This window comes from Microtus oregoni, unplaced genomic scaffold (assembly GCF_018167655.1).
Source record: "Microtus oregoni isolate MIOR12 unplaced genomic scaffold, Mior012 000001F_ref0000356, whole genome shotgun sequence".
Taxonomy (NCBI): Eukaryota; Metazoa; Chordata; class Mammalia; order Rodentia; family Cricetidae; genus Microtus; species Microtus oregoni.
In genome coordinates, this window is record NW_024543060.1 from 6,451,223 (window position 1) to 6,471,148 (window position 19,926).

Genomic DNA, 19,926 nt, shown 5'->3' on the forward strand with positions numbered 1-19,926 from the left:
TTGCGTTCTCTGAAGAAGAGAGAAGCACCGATGGGGTCAGAGGAAGGGCACAGTGGCAGGCCAGGCTTGGAAAAAAGAGTTCAGCCACAGAAGGTTGGGGCCAAACTAGAGGAGCAGGAAGCAAAGGCAGGAATTGGATGGATATAGAGGCAAAATGTCCTAGCATGAGTGAAGACCCAGGGAGGCTCTGGAAAGCAAGCCTGTGGGACTGCAGAAGCAACGCTCTGGAACTGGGTGCTGGAGACACAGCAGAGGGGCCATTGGGGGGCACTGTGCCCAAGTCCCACACCTCTAGGAAAAACCTTGGGTTTAGATCAGCAGCATCAGCCATAGCTTCTGCCCCTGGAGATTTCGGCCTGTGGAACCAGCACAGGCTTCCGAGGGATGCCCCCCTCTGTGTTCACAGCACCTGATAATTCGACTCACTCCAGATTCATTTTTTTTTCTTTCTTTTATTGCATCTTACCAAACCTGTGTGGACTTCTATTATCATTAAGCCCTGCGCTGGTTAGTTTCTGCTGTAACCGTGACAACCTAGAATCACCTGGGAAGAACCTCAACTAGAGAACTGCCTCCCTCAGGTCGGCCTGTGGCCAGTGATTGACGTGAGAGGGCCCAGCCCACTGTGGACAGCGCCATCCCTAGGCCTGGCCCCTGTAAGAAAGCCAGCTAAGAAAATGAGCCAGAGTGAACAGTGAGCCGCGCTTCTCTACAGCTCCTGCTTGATTGCTGTCCTGACTTCTCTCAAGGATGGGCTGTGGCCTGGAAGTGTAGGCTGGCAAAAATGCTCTCCTTCACAAGCTGCTTTCGGTCGTGGTGGCTCTTAGAGCCACAGGAAGCAAACTAGAACACACCCTGAAATAAGACAGCACGGCAATAATTTTCCCAACATTTCCATCGCATTAGGTGTTATGAATAAGACAGCATGATAGTAACTTCCCCCAACATTTGCATCGCATTAGGTGTTATGAATAATCTAGAGGTTATTCAAAGTCTCCAGGAAGGTGTAGGTAGACAATATGCAAATACTACGCCAGTCTTACTGTGGCATACTCAAATTTTAGTACCCTTGTGTGGGGGGAGTGCTAGCACCAACTCCCATTTTCCCAATGCAAAATTCCAGCCACTCCCACAACCCACCTCCAGTCTCCGCCATGACTATGGGGCCAGTTTGGATGCCCTATGTCTGGTGTCACTGCCCACCCATCCCTGGATGGAAAGGGCAAAGGGCATCCTGCCACCCTACACTTGGTCCCCTCACAAAGATCCCATTGTGTAAGGCTCAGCAGCAGCTTGGCTTGATGCTAACTATATTCTGCTGGTGATGTGTCACCTTCTTCTACACTGGAACACGCGGCTGCATTTTCTTCAGCAGGCAGCAGGGCTTTGCCAGACAGAAACGGAGCCTCCAGGGCCAGAAGGAAAGAGGTAAAGATTCACCCACCAGTGCAGGTGAGAAGGATTAGAGGAGGTAGGAGGGACGAGGGGGAGAAAGGTGTGGGCAGTCTTTGTACCAATTTACCCAACTGCTTGTTTCTACAACAGCCAGAAGCCCTTCAAGTTTGCACTTGAAAACACCCAAAGCCTTTCTTTCTGGCTTCAACATGTACTCAGGAAGCCAGGGCCCCGTTAAAGAAGCAGGCTCTGAGTTACACGAAGCTATGCCCCTGCCTCACAAAGCAAGCTTCAGCCACATACTTGGGCAGAATATAAGTGAACCCAGCAAGCAGAAGACAGGAAAAAAAAAAAATCCCAAGTCCTCACCTGCACCCAGGAGGGGGAGAGCAGTGAGGCTGCTGGGAATCCTGCCCGCATCAGCAACCATGGTTTTGGCAAGAGTCGTTGCCAAAGCAACGGAAGTAGGGCGTGGCAACCCTGAGCACCGTTTTACCCACAGACTTTCTCTTTCCACCTTTTACAGTGCTGTGGTTCGAACTCAGGACCTCCCATACAGAGTTCTACTGCTGAGAGAGAGGCTCAGCCCTTCTGTTCTAGAAGATCTGGTCATCAAACCCACTTACCGCTGAGCTAAACTGCCTGCACCTTGAACCCGCACTAAAACGCCATCACATTTCATCCCAACAGACAGAGGCGGCCATCATGCCCACTGCCCTTTCCTGGAAATCTCCTTGGGGCCCTCGAGTGACCATCTTAGATCCCCTGGATTAGCACAAGACATACTGAAATGCCTTGCCTAGGGAAGGAAGCCCACAAGCGCTGCTCAGAAACAAAAGGGGATCAGGGAGGGTCCATTCATCCCAGTGAGCCCCAAGCAGCCAATAGAGCAGCAAGCTAAGGTGGGTTTGCATGAAAGGCCCTCCCAGGAATGACACCCAAAAGACTAGAGCAAGGCAGAGCAGCAAGGAACACCCGAAAGGATCTGCCTCACAGGTGTGACAAGGGAACAGACTGCTGTCCCTAGTGCTTCAGATTGAAGACTAGGATGATGGGAACACCAGGGAGTCAGGTGTGATTTAAAATGCAGGAGACATGGGACAGTGCACTTCTAGCTTCAGAAAGACAGATGGGAATCTTCTAGACAGACCCTCCCCCAAAGCCACAGTCATCGCCAAGAAAACCCCAGGAAGACAGATGAGAATCTTCTAGACAGACTCCCCAAAGTCACAGTCATCACTGAGAAACCCCCAGGAAAACAGGCTTCAAAAGGCATCAACTGTGGTCCTTTCCGTATTGATCTGAACCCTCTTCCCAACCCCACTGTTAACTCTTCCTTCATGACACAGCATACTGACTTTTGCTCTTGGATAAAATCCCTTTTCTAACACAGGACTCTGACAGGCCATTGTGCAGTACCCACCTCCCCAGACCCCTTGTCAAAAGGCATGCCGGAATCAAACCGTTCACATGCAAACCCGGAGCATGGCTGCTATGACCAGTGATCACACCTCAAATTTGCTTGACTCGAGAACACGAAACCCTGGGACTGACACATGAAAGGGCACCACCATGTGTGCCTACAGCGTTCCTGTTTAACAAACAGCTAATACCAGCAGGCCTTCTTCCAAGTATAGCAGCCTAGCTCATGTAGTGTCCAGCCCAGGCTACAAAGTATACCCTCTATTGAGCTTCACATTATTGGAATGGAGGTTTCAGGCTACCACTCCATTTGCTCCTGAGTGTGGTGGTATATGCCTATCATCCAAGCATTTGGGAGGCAGGGAAATAAAACCAGTCACTAACCTCTGCTACACATAGGGATTGAGGCTAGCCTGGGCTACGTAAGACCCTGTCTGGAAAACAAACAGAATATGCTCCATCTATCCTATCTTCACTCTGAGAAATATCCTTGGAATTTTTGTAATCTAATATTTGTGGCTTCAAATGCCATATTTTCATAACCCAGTCACATGCGGAAGTCAAGGAGGACAAAAGTACCAGATGAGATGGAGCTGCCAGCCCTCCTCTTATCTTTCAGAATTCCCCCAGAAAACCATCCTCAAGTTCAACTGCAGACACAGAGCTTAGCAGAATACGAGGCTAAGGGAATAAGACAGTTTACTTTCTCTATGGTCTCGCTCAGAGCTCTGCTCAGCTCGCCAACGTTACAATCTAGCAACAAGGACTCTCCCCCCCCCCGTCCCCCCTCCCCGCTGCGCTGAAGCCACACTAAGGTGACAGTGCCCGAGCCTTACTGATCATGGTGGTCCCCCCAGCCAGGGCCGCCTTGGTTCCCTGGAAGAAATCATCTGCTGACGTCATTCCCTGGTCAGGCATCTGGAAGCGAGTGTGCACGTCGATTCCTCCCGGGATCACCATCCTGGAATGGGCTTCAATGGTCTTCACGCCCCCTGGTACAATCAGGTTTTCTCCTATTTGCCTGAGAAAGCACAGTCGGTGAGAGAGGCACCAATGAGAGGCGGAATCAAATCGGATCTGACATCTGTCCTCATCGCGCTATCAACAGACCTTCACTACGTGGCGAGCACTTCTGTTTGGAGTCATCCCTATCATCCTTCATGGGAGCACTCCCACCCACTCCTCATCCCCAAACATGAGCAGATGGGGAACAATGAGGAAAAACCAGGCACGGGGGCTTGCATGACCCCAGCAACTTGGGAGACTGACACGGGGATTACTTCTAGTTCAAGTTCTGTAGTCTTGGCTACAGAGGGAGCTCCTGACCCACCAGCACTGGAGAATGAGGCCCCTGTCCTCAAAGCACAATTTACACAAGGCAGCAAACTCCTCATTCAATGGCTAGTTCTCAGAGACCCCAAAGCTGGAATACTGACAAGGCCCCCAACACTTATATGACGTTCACTCTGCCTTCTTCGGACACGCCGCCATTCGGCTAGTTTCCCAGGGCAGTTCGCGCTAGAACTATCTCCCAACATTTGTTTTCACGGTTTTCCTTTTCAATATAGGGAAAACAGAGGTGGAAAAGTGTAGAGAGGGCAAAACAAGGAGGGAAAAAGAAAACTAAAAAGCAAACACTGAAATTCCAATAATCGTAGAATATGGAAGCAGGTGCACATGGAGTCAGATAAAAGTAGAAAAACAAATATCAATGCTATTTGAGGGGGAGGGGTGTTGTGGCAACGTTTTTGATTTGTGTTTGAGGGTTTCATGTTTTGTTTGAGACAGTGCCTCTCTACCAAGCCCTAACTATCCTAAAACTCACTCTGTAGTCTAAGCTGGCTTCAAACTCACAGAGGTCCTCCTGTCTCTACCTCCCGAGTGCTGGGATTAAAGGTGGCTGCCATCCCAACCAGCTGTAGAATTTTATTTTTGAGACAAGATCTCATCGTTCAATTAATTTGTTTAATTTTACTACATCTTTTTACCAATTTTTTAAGGGAAAATTCATCAAGGAGGAGTTAAATTTCTAAGACAAATAAACATGACTAAAAATAGCATCAGGCCGCCCCATTCCAGGCCAGTGTCCTTCGGCCAGACCCATCATGCTCGCCTACGATTGGGGATGCAAAAGGAATAAGAAAGTCATAGCCTGTGACCGCCCAGAGCTGAGGCTGTTACAGACAAACACACATGGAGAAAGCATTAACTGTGGAAACATTAAGACCATTCTGGCTTCGCCGGTCAGGGTGAGCGTCCAAGCAATCGCAGCCAGCGCAGCTTGCCCCTCTCCAGACTCACTGGCTGCGAGAGTCTGATGAGCACTGCTTATTTAAAGGATGTCGTTCGCTGGGTTGCTTGCCTTCCAACAGATGTGCTCTCTCTCCAGAGCCCATGAGCTGTCCCCAGAGGAGATGCATGAAGATACTGCTGTACACTCTGCTCCGTTAACCCTCCAGAGTCCCAGAATCCCCAAACCCAAAACCCAATACACAAGCAACACGGGCCTCAATGATTCTTCAAGAATACAGCAGAGATGGAGAAATGGCTCAGGGGTTAAGAGCACTTGCTGCTCTTCCAGAGGTCCTGAGTTCAATTCCCAGCACCCACAGGTAGCTAATGACCATCCATAATTCTAATTTCAGAGATCCAATGCCCTCTTCCGACTTTCAAAGGCAGAGATGTGGTATCCATACATACATGGAAGCAAAACACTCACATACAGAAAATAAGTCTAAAAGGAAAAAAATTGAAAAAGAATGAGCCCTAAAACCCCTCCAGCATCAGGCAGTCATTTATCTGAGTTGCTGATAATTAACTCAATATCCTGTGGCCCTCCCTAATTAAGCAAGCGGGTACACATCTTAGCAGGACAGGCTGCTGTCCACCTTCATGTGCTGTGCCTGAGCACTCCATCCCAAACGACGACAGTCTAGGAAAACTGAAGCGCATGCAGCCTATCGTGAACCGAGTCTGTGAGCTGGCTCCAGGAGGCGGCTGTGTCACCTCTGCTCAAAATAGCAGATTACATAATACATGGGTGCTCATGTGTGCTGTGACTTCAAATTCCCTGAATCTGAATTCCCCAAATTCATTAATTACCACCAATAAAAACAAGCTTAAAATATGCTAAATTGGTCACTTCGGGTTTTTCAGCAGGGCCTGACTAATGCCAGATGCACATTGGACCAATGTTACGACATTCCCAGCCCAAGCATAGAGTCATTAAAACTTGAGACTATTTACATGAAAGAAGCTAAAGCTTAGGAACACAGTGTCTGGGTGTGTGTGTGTGCGTGTGTACGTATGTGTATGTGTGGGCGATGCATATGTACATGCATAGCACAGAATCATACTTACTTGATCAGCCCATCTTCCATGTATATGTCGGCATAAAAGGACTGGTCATCATTCACAATCTTGCCACCTTTGATCAGAAGGCGATCACTCTGTAACAAAGAGAGGAACAAGGTCACAACATATAACTGACCTAGAAGAAGCACCATTCTCAAGGGGGGGGGGGGGCTAAAGGTATGTTTTCACCATTCAAGAGTGATGCTCAAAGTCGGGTAATTTGGGGAGGTACCTTAACCAAAGTGAACCTATGCTAGGCAGGCTGTTCATCACCTGATGAGTAAGCTCAGCCTACATAAACAAATCATCTTTTCAAGAACATCTTAGACCTGAAAAGAAGGAAAAAAAAGAGGGGGGCATTATAGAACATTCCAGCTAAAAAAGACAAGGCGTTTGAAATGATTTTTGGCTAAACCTCATCTTTAAAAAAAAAAAAAATCCACCCACGTGTAGGAAAGTAATGTCTTGGCAAACTTTTTGTCAGGGAAAACTGACCAAAAGTCTGTTGTCATAGCATATGCTACACAAACACAGGGGCTTCAGCCATAACAGGCATTCAGCTTAGTGTGTCCACTCTGTGTTCGTTTATCTTTGTGGTAAATCACAGCGAGTGCATGGACAAAGGAGGAACTATAAAAACAGACACCCATCTAACAAGAAACAAGAGTTTTATGATAAATTAGACATGGGGAATTTTTTAAGTCTAATACCGCTACAGATGGTTGACCCACTTGAGTGTTAAAAAAAAAAAATACTAAAACTAAAGGCTAATCCAGCCAAGAACATGTAAAAGAGGTGCTATCTTCTGGCTCACAGCTATCCAAGACACTGTGGATGGGGTGTATGTGATGTCATCAACCTGGGAGGAAGCACAGGTTGGCTATTGCAGAGCCATTCCCCTTTTATTATGCTACGCCTTTCAAAGAACAGCATTCATCTTGAAAACAGTCAGCCCAGAACTCTAGTACAAAAGAAAACCTCAGCAAGTACTACCTGTGCTTTGCAACTACCTAGAAAAGGGAAATTTTCCTTAAAACAGACACATGATGCTTCCGAACAAAGAAAACAAGATACAGTTGTGCATAAGTGTAAACGCTATTGGGCTTAGGAGGTATTTATTGCTTCCGTTACATTGAAACACAAGGTCGGTTCAGTTTTACACTGCAGGGTCTTCTATCCAGATGTAGGCACTGGGAAAGCCTTGTCATCATGGAGAGGGTAAATTAAAAAAAAAAATCTTTACCTTTGTGAAGTGAATGGGGCAAGATTCGGCTACTGGGACACATGAGGAAACTGAGGCTCAGAGGGCTTAAGCCTGCAGGGACCCCTCCTTTTCTCCCCTGAGCTGAATGTCTGTAGTAAGTCCTGTCCTTCACTACCTCCCCTTCCTCACAGAAGTACCTGTCAGTGCCATCACTGAGAAAACCACACCCCTCCCCTCGACAACGGGCTGGAGGGGGGGGGGGGGGGGAATCAGTCTGTTCAATCTAGAGCCTTCTAGAAGGCTTCTTACATAAGAGGCGGGCCACAGGACAGAGGGAGAGAGAACCAATAGGTCCTAGGGTATAGGACTAGATATTTTTCCAGGATAGAGGGGGCGCTCTTTTAAAAAGTGGTCGTGGTGGTTGCCTAATTTCCCCCTCCCCATACTGTCAAAATGAAATTGTCTTATTCGTGCAGGAAGTCAGCTAATCACAAGAGGTTTGCAGGAACCCTCCCCACCCCCACTGCCCAGCTTCCCAGATGCGGTCCTTCAGGGCAGTGAACACTGTATGTTGCATCCTGTGTGTCAATCCTTTGGGATCTGGTACCGGGGATTGGAGGGAGAGGGGGCTTCAAGAAAGGCTAGTTAGTACCCACCTAGCCCAAGCTAGAAACCCCAGGCACACGCCCCCTCCTTTGGCCAACTGTTCTTACACCACAGATGTAAGATGTAAGAAGATGGGTGTGTCCTTGTGCACCAGGGAAAGGAGGCCGGGGTCCCGGGGCCCCAGAGTCAAGGAAAGAAAAGGCTCGCCCTCAAATCCGGCCTTAAAACCCATCTTCACTATTTGGAAGATGATTTCAAATCTGCGTGTCGCTGGGTCATAGCCGGCCACACGCTGGCCAGTGCAATCGCACAGTATTATATAACAATGAATTTCCTTGGCGATTCTCCCTGCCCGGGATTTCCTTCGAGGATGTAGAAAACATAACCGGTGAGATTTTTTCCCCCCAGTAAAAGACGCAAAGAGAGGACGAGGGTTGGAGCACCACCCGCTGCATCCCCGAAGCATCGCGAATTCCTCCCAGAGATGCTTGGCAGGGATGAACGAGGCCAGCACCTCGGCCACGGTGATCATTGTCTAGGGCAGGCCGGGCCATCTGCGCGAGTCACAGCCAGCAGCCAGCGCCATTACCTCCGCGAGCTTGCTCGCTGCTGTCCCCAGCGCCCACCCGCCCAGCCCGCTTTGTATGCGCCACCACAACCGCCTCCCTGGTGGCGGAAGGGGCAGGAAAGATGGAGAAAGAGAGACGGGAGCCCTGCCAAGACCCCAGCCCCAAACCACAGGGCTCCCCTGGTCCTCCGGGTCCACAAAAAGCTCCCGCCCTTCTCTGTTCATCATCGAGTCCCGATCCTTCCTTCCCTCCGCATCATCCCGGTACGCCCTGCCCTTTCCAGCATCCCTCTGCTGTCATGACGCCTCCGGGCTGGAACTCGCTCCTTCTCGCAGGAAGAAGGCTCCAGAAAGCTCTTTCTGGAGAGGGCGGGAGACACGGGAGGATCTGTTTTCCAGGCTCCCCACCACCAGGCTCCGGGAGCCTAGCCTCGTAGCACGCAGCCGGAGAACAATATCCGAGCGTCGACCATGCATATTCAATCTGGCATCCATTTGCTTGCACCCCGCGGGCAGCGCTGCAGCATCTCGTACTGACAATGAAGGATACAGCGAATCTGGCGCGCTACCTCCATGCACTCCCGCGCCTATTTCAACGCCTTGCAAACTGCTTGCCTTGTAACTGTTATTACATCTCCCACCCCCCACCCCCCACCTTCACCACCATCGCCACCGTTGGCAACAAGAAGGAAAAGTTGAGTCTCTCTCCTCCGCCTTTAAAATACATTCTTCAGCTATTCTATGTCACAAAAGGTTGTTCGCGTTTCCCGAGTACCAAACTTACCGTGATGCGTGGAATGTTTTTCTTCCCCTGATAAGACATCTCTCCTGGGGGAGGGGGATAATTTCAAGACGACAGCTTTAAAGCAAAGACAGCCGGAAAAGAAGATTTCGTTTAAAATATATATTTTTGTAGGAAAAAAGTCCAATTCCTTAGCTGGTCTTGCTGTTAGGGGATTTCAAAGCTATAAGAGACAAACGCAATCCTCGGTCTCTTCTCTCCTCCAACACAGATCCAGCTAGGGCGGAAAAAAAGAAAGAGGGAGAGAGAACAGGAGGGAAGGGGGTGGAAATAAACTACAGCAATAAAAGCCTTGGTTCCAGTCAGCCACCACCGCGCATGCGCTGCCAGCCACTCCCTTTCCTCCTAGGCAAAAGCCATCCGCTTCGCGAGAGACGCTCACTGATTGGACAGGATCGTGGGATATGCAAATGAGAAAGGCGGGGCAAGGCGCAGCGCCCGGGCTGCGACTGCTGCAGTGCGCGCAGGGCGCGGTGCGTGCGCCCGAGCGGGGTGCGCGCCTTTCGCGGGGCGCGCCTTTCGCGCCCTTTCTCTGAGCCTGGGCGGGCGAGTGGGGACTGCGGCTGGCAGCAGCCCCAGATGCTGCATCTGCAATGCAGGGCACAATGGAGGAGTGGTCGTCCCGGGAGGGTGAGGAGGGGGCGCAAGCCCGCGACGGAGGGGCTTCAGTTCGACCCGGGCGGCACGCACACGCCCGCCCGCGCGCCAATCCGCGGAGGCCGCCGCTGCAGCCCCGCGTGGGGTGACTGCGCAGAGCCAATGGCCTCGCTGGCGGCGAGCGCGCGACTGCACCGCGGCCTCCCCCGCCCCGCTCGCCAGGCGCGGCCTCCGCCCTGCAGCGGCTGCTGCGACAGGGGATTGACGGCTGGAGGAACGCGAACAGCATCCGGGAAGGTCGTGGGCTGCTGGGCAGCGGACGCCCCGCCCGAGAACGTTTTTTGTTTTGTTTTTGTGTGTGTGACTGCGGGCTACCAAGAACAAGAGATGGAGGCCAGCGCCTGTGGGGCCAAAAGGGCCAGTCTTGCCCCCTGGTCTTGGCACTCCAAGACTGACTCCTTTTGTGTAATTGTGGCGCCAGCAGATCTGGGGAGAAAGCTGCAGGGAGTCCTAAGGCTCCCACATCCAGAAGCAACGTGATGAATTATGAAGGAGCAAGAACAGGAGATAGGGGATGTTATATCCCATAGAAAGGGGAAACTGAGTCATGGAGTAACACTAGCTCTAGTCACTAAGTGCACTCCAGTAGTGCAATAGGCCTACGAGCCTTTGATTGTCAAACCAGGCTGTGATGTTCTTACAATACCAGGGGAAGGGAAAAACTGGTGCAGTGCACCCCGGGAGAAGGTTCTCCAGGCAGATGACAAAACTTATGCTGAGGCGTGACTTTGACCTTCTCACCTTGAGATCAAAGAATGCTCGTGGGTGCTGCTTAGTCTAGGTCGTGGGGCAGCCTTTCAGGGAGGGAGGTTTACGGTTTAACTGGCTCACACCTGCCAGATAAAGACAGAATTATCCTGGGGCTCTGTTTCCCTGCTTTGTTTTGTTTTCTGCACCTGGCCACTGGAGGGGTCTTCAGTCTTTCCAGTCTAGGAGGTGGGAAATCACCCTTTCAATTCCTGCCTTAAAATCTGCAGTCCACTAGGGAGGGGACTGTGAGGCTCCTGGTCAGTTCATTCAAGTTCAAGTTCGATTTAAGCTGTGCATCTTGAAAAAAAAAAAAAACAGAAGCCAGTCCTTGCTTCCTGTTCCAATCGTTTATGATGTGCACTAAAAGGGCCAACTGAGATCCTAAGGACTGATGTCAGCCAGCAATGGCTAAAGAATCCAGGCTCACAAAATTTAGCAGGTGGATTCTATAATCCCAGCACTCAGGATGCTGAGACAGGAGCATCAAGAACCACTCGGGCAATATCATGAACTGAAAAATAATTGAATAAGAAAATAAAGCAAAAAATATGCTTTCCTCTCCGGGAAAGCCACCAATAAGGTTCAGCTGGAAATCAACTATTAAATCACAGGAAAAATAAGTTCTTGTCAGGGAAGGATAATGAGATTCAAATTAATTTAAACAAAATTGCCTCCAGTTACATTGTTCGTTTTTGTTGCATTTCCCTGTTCTTGGTCTTAATGGGTTTAAATACAATTTGCTATGGAATATTTTGTTTTGTCTATCCATCCATCTTACTAGTGTCCAATCTCCTTCCCTCAACTTTACATACAAGGTTCTTAACCCATGATAATTGACATTTCTCCCCATAAATGTCCAGAGACATAAGGTTGAAATTGATTTATCTGTTCTGACTGGAGCTTAAGAGAATATTTGGCACATAGAAGGTCCTGAAGAAAAAAATCAACTTTAATTAATGAAGGAAAATAATTGTAGTTTGCTTATCTTAGCAAACTTTACTGCTCAGTTCAATGCAGGCAAATAAGAGGGGGTGGGAAAGAAGCGTCTACACTGACAGATGGGTTAACCCGAATTGTATTTGTTAACTCTCTTTAAGGACACTCAAAGGAAAATTCCTAGGGAATCATTATCAGGGAATAGGATATTCGAAGCCGGGCTCCAGCCTGGCTTCTGGGGGTTTAAAAATTAAATGCATTATGACGAGGATGAATCTTTCTCTTCTGCATTCACAGTCTCTTCCAGAGCCTACCTCCCTGCAGTTCCTCACCCAGCAGCAGAAGAGAGCAAGCAGCAATGCCTACTGAGACAGTCTTTATGGTAACACCCAGGCATCTGGGGCAATAAGCGGAGGGGTGAGGTGGAGGTGCCCTGTCAGAGACTGACGTCAGCCGCCACTGTAGTTGCCTGCCCCTCCCCCTGGACTCCCATCCTATCACCATGCTCAGCAGTCAGAGCTTCAAATCAAACCAGAGAGAGAGAGACAGAGACAGAGACAGGGAGGGAGGGAGAGGGAACGAGAGAACAGATACAATCCAGCAGTAGTAGAGCGCTTGCCTAGCGTGCCCAGAGCTCAGCTGTGTTTAGCTGGGCCTATTGGCATAGACTTGTAACTGTAACTACTCAGGAAGCTGAGGCAGAAGGAACACAAGTTCAATGCCAGCCTGGCCAACTTACCAAGACTGTATCTTAAAATAAAAGAGGTAAGAAAGTACATTTTGTGCTTTCTTTTCTTTCACTTCCGGTTTTTGTTTCTTTGTTTTTTCAAACGCAGTCCCAGCAGTCAGACCCATAGCAGGCATTAGTGATTGGTTCATAAATAAATAGGCTTGGCCACTTTAACTGTTAAGGTAAAACCAAAAGGCTCTTCCCCATTACCAATATCCCCCCCAAAGGAAAAAAAAAATAAACCTCAGTCTTTCTTGTGACACTGTCATTGCGCTGGGTCTGCTTCTGTCCACACAGTCCCTCATCCTCAAGTCCCTGGAACCACAATGGAATTTTGCTTGCAAAATTATTCCCGTGGGAGAGGAGAGGGAAAAAACTGCCTATGTTTATATGTTATGTTTCTCCTAACAAAACTACCATGTTCCACTAAGCCTGATAACAGGCAGCGTCCTTAATCCTAAAATCAACCTCAGAGTCACTCGAGGTGTCCCTAGGAAAATGTCCCCATTACTCATTTCTGAAGTTGTATGTTGGAAATGAGTAAGAGAAGAAGGGTGCTAACCCAGGGCCTTTACTCCATTCTGGAGCCACACCCTGGTCCTCTGAAGCTGTTCCTTCCTCTGCTCCATCCTTCCCTCTTGTGCATGTATGATACTGTTTGTCCCATCACGCCACCTATACTATATGGCGAGCCCCAGCCCCGAGCCTGAGGTGGGGTAATTCTGTTTGAACTCACAGAACTAAGAATTTATTACAGTCTTGGTGATTATCCAGCCTTATAAAGGGTACCGCAGGAGAACTCGAGGCTTTGAAAGATGGCTGTGCAGATGGGTAGAGTAGAGATAACACCCACTGGAGACTCATAAGATCTTTGTACCAGAAAATGGGGGTAGTGAGCTGAGGGCTGTCTTTCGGAGTCTCCGGAATGACTGGCTGCTTTCAGTTCCTCAGGATCTACCCAGTGTGAATTCTATCCGGGCACAACCCTCCCAGGCTCTTGGTTTCATCTTCCCTCACTGTGTGGGAAGCTGGAGTAATCATTTCTGCTTCTGTAGCACCCAAGGGGCACTTGGAAACAAAACGCTGACAGGAAGATCAAAACCTAGATGTGGTCAGAAAGAAAGAGCCACAGAGCCCTGCGCCACTGCAGCCAGTTGCCCAGGGCTGCAGCCTGCAATGTGATCTGCAGAGGATAGGTGGCACAGTGCTCAGCAGAAAGGGGCAGTGCCCAAACCAAAAGGCTTTGGCTGGAGTATGCTGTTGCAATGGGTGCACGCAATGGTGATCGCTTTCTTGACTGTGGAAACCCAACGGGCACAGATTGCCAAAGAACTGCCGTACACGCGGCCAGCCCACTACCACCTTCAGTGGGCGAGTCCTTTGAGTAGCGACCATGAGGGCCATCAGGGCAGTCACACACTGCTTTTACCAGAGCTGAGCATGTAGGAACTGCCCTTTTGGGGCTCTGAAAGGGTCCTGAAGATCCCGACTACATGAGGCCGAGAAGGGGACTGGGGCACGGATGAATAAGCACGCCACAGAAACAAACAGAATAAATTTTTTTCCTTCCGGTCTCCAGTTAGCACAGATACCACCTAAAGGACCCCACATTGCACACCTTGCACCCCAATGTGTGTGAATGCAGATTGTCCTTGGGGTCTCTGTCCCTGCTAGAGACACAAGGCACCTGACTCTGGCCTTCCTGTCTCAGGTCTTCCCCCTGGTGGCCAATGAGGAGTATGCAGATAGTTCGCTCCTTTGTCCTGGACTAGTGGACTTCATAGTGGGAAAGAACCTTTAGGTTACTTGGCCTAGTGTTCAGAGCCTATCTGCCCATCAGAATTATCTGAACCCTGGCTCCACCCTCAGGGATACAGTCTCCCATGGCCAGGTTGAGGAAGATTATTCTCATTCTCCTCTGATCACTAAGCCTCGCACCCAGACCTTCTAAAGGAGGAGGAAACAAAACAAAGAGCTAAAAGGAAGGTTTTACCCCTACTCAGAACTTTCTATACTTCCCAAAGTGCAATGTGGACGGACAGCTCCTTCATTCTACAAAAGAGTGGTAAATATTATTAGCTTTCAACTTGTCCGGTTTCCACTAACAATCCAATTTGCTACAATGTTGCTGCGTAGCTAAAAAGGCAGGAAACAGAGCTTTCAGAGGGCTAGAGTTTATACTCATATTCCCTGCCCAGGAGTGGCTCAGTGGTTGGGTTTACCTAGAATAAGCAAGTCCCTGACTTTCATCCCCAGCCCTGCCAAAGTTCAAATTCAATACATTTTTTAAAAAACAATACATATCTTTCACCTTCCCCTGAGCCCTACAAGGTTTGTCTTTGTATCCTATCACAGATAGAGATGTAAGGTACAAAGAGGTCTCTAGTCAAGGGTAGCTTCCCACTCCAGCAAGGAAAATATTCAAATCTAAGAGCCCCATGGTTCAACAGGTCTGTTCTCCCATAATAAAGAACTTGATTGTAGAACCCAGGCCCTGTCTTGCGCAAGAGAAAGGCACGGGTGACCCTACCATGTCTTCACTGATTTCTCTCCAGCCAAAGCACGTCTTACCCCATGTGGCTGGGGTGCCCTGTCATATAGCTAGGTTGACTGAAGGATTTTTTTAGGTTATTTCACCCATACAAAACTGATTTTCATGTAAATACACACCCAAGGCTCTTAACAATGGCTCCTGTGCTGCAGACATACAACCTGGGGTCTGTTTGTTACAGCAGCGGTATTCTTTCTAGACTGACTGCTATCGAATGTCTCTGCTCTTTACTTCCTTGAACTTGGGGAAATGCCCTGGTCCTTTCACCATGCCGGGCTCTGTGTCCTCACCAGCTATTGCCCTGCCACTGTCCTTCTTCCAGAACTCTCTTCCGGCAAAGTGTAGCCTCTTCTCATGATCTTCATTTTCTCAGCTTCCATTCCCATTGGCTTCTCAAGCTGTGACTACTGACTTCTTCCCCTGCTCTAACAGAAAGAGATCTCACACAGAGTTGGCAACTGGTCAACCTCAGGACTACTTTGTAGACTTTACCCTAAGGGACCTGTTACCTCTTCCTACTTTCTTTCAACAACTATTAGCTGTTTAATGTCCACCACATAATATTAAATGAATAAAAATAAGTTACACTATATTATTACATAATGTCATCTTATTCAAAATAATCAGTAAACTTGATTTTAGGGCATTTAAGTTCAAAGGGGAAAAAATGAGTAGAAAGTAACAAGAATTCCATATGTCCTATCCCCAAAACCACAGTTTCTCTTATTATTAACACATTAGTAATCTATGTCTTCAAATAAATTTGTTACCACCAGTGATCATATACTGTATAATAATAAATTTTTATATATGCACATATATGCTGATGTTAAAATGAGACTTTGCCTCAAATTTTATATATAATATATATATATATATTATACATAGAAATATTTCTAGCGCTGGCTGACCTGAAATTTATTCTGTAACTCAAGCTGGTGTCAATCTCTTGGTGATCTTCCTACCTCCATCCTCCAAGTGCTAGAGAATGGGATTATAGGCATGAGCCATCATATCCAATGTTGACACATTATTAATTAAAGAACATAACTCACATTAAAGTTCACACTTCATTCCTGTGCTTTGTGGTTTTTTTTTTCTTAGACAGGATGTCATATAGCACAGACTGACCTCCAACTCGTTATGAAACTAAGAATGTATTTGAACTCTGGATCCTTCTGCCTTCACCTCTCGAGCTCTGGGATGCATTAGAGGCATGCACTACCGTGCCTGGCGGGTTTACTCTGTAATGTACACTATTACAGTATCATAAAGAATTGTTCCACTGCCCTGAAAAATCCCCTGCGTTCTCCAGATTATCACACACACACACACACACACACACACACTAATCTTCTTGACTCTGTTGTTTTGTTTCTTCAAGAACATCATATTGTCAGAGTCATACACTGCTTAGCCTTTCAAAGTTGGCTTCTTACATTCATCAATACATGGGTAAGAGTCTCTGTCTTTTCACAGTTTGGTAGCTCATTTAGTTTATCACTTACTATTCTATCAGGTGGATAATCCATTTATTTGCTTCTCTATTGAAAAACATCCATCTTGGGGGCTGGAGAGCACTCAGCAGTTAGGAGCACTTACTACCCTTGCAGCGGACCCAGGATCAGTTCCCAGCATCCACATGGTGACTCACCACTATCAGTAACTCCTGTCCCAGGGGAGCTGATGGACTCTCCTGTACTCTGAGGGCACTGCATACACACGGTGCACATAAACTCACGTGAGCAAACACAAACACATTAAGATAATAAAGATAAATCTTTAAAAGGGAAAGACAACTTGGTGGCCTCCAAGGTTTTGCGGTTATGACCTTGCTGCTGTAACAATTTTCATACAGAGTTTTATCTGAACGTATGCTTCATCACATCAAGGTATAAAGTCACCTAGCAAAAGCATATTTAGCCTTTTAAGAAATCGCTCAACTGTCTTCTAACATAGTTGTTCTGCTTTTCATTCCTGCCGTAAAATACATGAGATTCTACTATTTTGCCTTGTGTTGGTATCTGGCCTCCCTTAAATGTGAGTTCTTAGCACCTTCAGGAATTAGTTGACCACATGGGGCATTGGAGATTTTTGTATCTTAACTTTGTTTTATTACTATTATTGTTTGTTTGTTTGTGAGACAAGGTTTCCCTGTGTAGCTCTGGCTGTCCTGGAGCTTACTCTGTAGACCAGACTGGTCTTGAACTCAGAGATCCAACTACCTCTGCCTCTCGAGTGCTAGGACTAAAGGTGTGCACCACCACCGCCCAGTTCTTTTTTTTTTTTTTAAGTAAATGCTTCTGGTATTGATGGGAGATTTTGTTTGTTTGTCTACAGTGCTAGAATTGAACATTCTGCTAGGCAAGTGCTCCTCCAGTGGTCTTCAGCTCCAGGAGATGTGATTGGCTCTGTATCTCATATCTAGCTGCACTGACCTATGCTTCTGTCCTTACGCCATTGCTGTCCTGTATTTATCACCATAGCTTTTCATATATTTTCAAATCAGGAACGTTGGTGCCTCTGGATTTGTTCTTCTTCCTCAAAAATGCTTAGATTAGTTATGCTCCTTGGTAGTCCTGCATTAGTTAAGACTGGTTTCTATCTCTGTAAAAAGTGCCAACAGGATCTGATGGAAACGTGTCAGTTCTGTCACTCATTAGTCGATGTGAACTATAGGATGCCTTTCATTTATCTTTCTCATCTTTAATTCCTTTATGAATAGTTTATACTTTTTAACACAATGTACAAGTCTTTCACTTCTTTGGTCACATTTATTCCCACACATTTTATTATTCTGTTGCTCATGTTAATGAAATTGTTTTCTAAATTTTATTTTTAAAAGATTTATTTATTTATTTATTTATTTATTATGTATTAAATGTTCTGTCTGCCTGCAGGCCAGATCTCATTACAGGTGGTTGCTGGGAATTGAACTCAGAACCTCTAGAAAAGCAACCAGAGCTCTTAACCACTGAGTCATCTCTCCAGCCCCCTAAATTCCATTTTTAGGATAGTTTATGGTGTACCAAAACAAGATTGAAGTCAGGTATGTGATCTATGCTTGTAATACCAGTTCTAAAGAGACTGAGGCAGGAGGATCACAAGTTTGAGACTAGCTTAGACTACTGTTGCCAGAGGTTTCTGTCACACCCAGTCCCACATCCGTTTAGTCCCAAAGAAAAACACACAGAGGTCTACATTAATTATAAACCGGTTCACCTATCAGCTCAGAATTCTTATTAACTCTTACATCCTACATTAACCCATAATTCTTGTCTGTGTTAGCCACATAGCTTGGTATCTTTTATTAGTGAGGCATTCTCATCTTGCTTCCTCTGTGATAACTGCAGACTGAGTCTTTCCTCTTCCCAGAATTCTCCTGTTCTCATTGCCCCACCTATACTTCCTGCCTGGCCAATCAGCATTTTATTAAAGCAATACAACTGACAAGTCTTTACAGGGTACAAGATCATTGTCCCACAGCAGACTACATAGGAAGACTTTGTCTCAAAACAATAACATTTTTTAAAAATCAAGATGTGAGGGTAAAGGGGCCATAAGATGACTCAGTGGGTAAGCTCATGTGGTTTTAGATGATATATATATATATATATATATATATATATATATATATATATTAAAAAGATAGTCAGGAGATAGATAGATAGATAGATAGATAGATAGATAGATAGATGAATAGGTAGATGGATAGGTAGGTAGATAGATGAGAGGTAGGTATGTAGGTAGATTGATAGGTAAATAATAGATAGGTAAGTAGAGGTAGATAGATAGATAGATAGATAGATAGATAGATAGGATAGATATGATAGATAACTGATAGATCATAGGTAGGTAGATAGAGATAGGCAGACGGATAGACAGGCAGATAGATGATAGGTAAGTATGTAGGTAGATTGATGAATAGGTAGGTAGATCGATAGATGATAGACAAATTAGATAAATAATAGATAGATAGATAGATAGATAGATAGATTATCCACTGGTTCTGTTTCTCTAGAGAACCCTGACTAATACAGGCAGCTTTTTTTCTTTTCCTTGTCTAACTGTTTCAAAAGACATGTGCATCCTTGCTTTGCTCCAAACTGAGAGAATTTTGGGGTTTTCCCATTGGTTATGGGACCAGCTTTGGGGAAGTCTTTGTGTTGCTTTTATTAGTTAATAAATAAAGAATATGTCTTGGCCTGAGATAGGACAAAGTAGAGCTAGGCTGGGGGGGAGGGCAGGGGGGGCGGGAGGGGGGACTAAACTGAATGCTGCTGGGAGAAAGAAGGCGGAAAGGCAGAGTTGCGAGACGCCATGTAGCTGCCAGAGGAGAAAGACGCAAACGGTCAGCTGGAACCTTGCCTGTAGACCACAAGCCTCATGATAAAATATAAAATAATGGAAATGGGTTAATTCTAGATGTAAGAGATAGCTAGCTATGCTTAAGTGATTGGCCAAGCAGTGATTTAATTAATACAGTTTCTGTGTGGTAACTTTAAGTATGGGAAGCCGGGAACAAACAAGTGGTCTCCACCGACAACTGTTAGTCTCTGTGAAAAGCTGTTTTACATTTCTTCAGGTGGCATTGCAGGGTTTTTATTTCATCTTGTCTGCATGTTGTAGGTTGGTTTGCCTGTGCTAAAACAACATTTTTATTTCCCAGGCAAATCCACCCTGCCATGCTGTGCAACCACTTGAGTTTGAATTTGGTTGGTGGTGTTTGTAAATATCTCTTCATTAGGAATGCTGCCCTGTGGCTTTTTATTTCTAATAGTGTCTTTGTCTGGTTTTGAAATCAAGGCAAACTGTTATGATTTATGACATGAATTGGAAAGTGTCCCTGTCTTTTGGTTTGGGGAAGAGCTTAAGAAGGCCTCAACTCTTTGAGTTGAGATGTTCACCATGGCCCTGAGACAGTAGAGTCCTTGTGATCTCCTTTCTGCTG

General features: G+C 46.7%; 1 protein-coding gene across 3 annotated transcripts in view; it reads right to left on the reverse strand.

Annotated features, from left to right (window-relative positions):
• Dpysl2 (dihydropyrimidinase like 2) overlaps positions 1-19,926 on the reverse strand; it is a 108,473-nt gene that overhangs the window by 62,010 nt on the left and 26,537 nt on the right. For 2 of the 3 annotated variants that reach the window (XR_005975635.1, XM_041664576.1), the window contains exons 2-3: positions 6,178-6,266; positions 3,654-3,838 (exon numbers count right to left, since the gene is read on the reverse strand). Coding sequence is in view for 2 of the 3 variants with exons in the window: in XM_041664576.1 (XP_041520510.1) it covers positions 3,654-3,838; positions 6,178-6,266 (274 nt within the window). In the remaining variant the exon portion in view is untranslated. Of the gene's footprint in view, positions 1-3,653; positions 3,839-6,177; positions 6,267-9,333; positions 9,657-19,926 lie in introns of those variants that run through there. The other variant, XM_041664586.1, reaches the window with a different exon arrangement.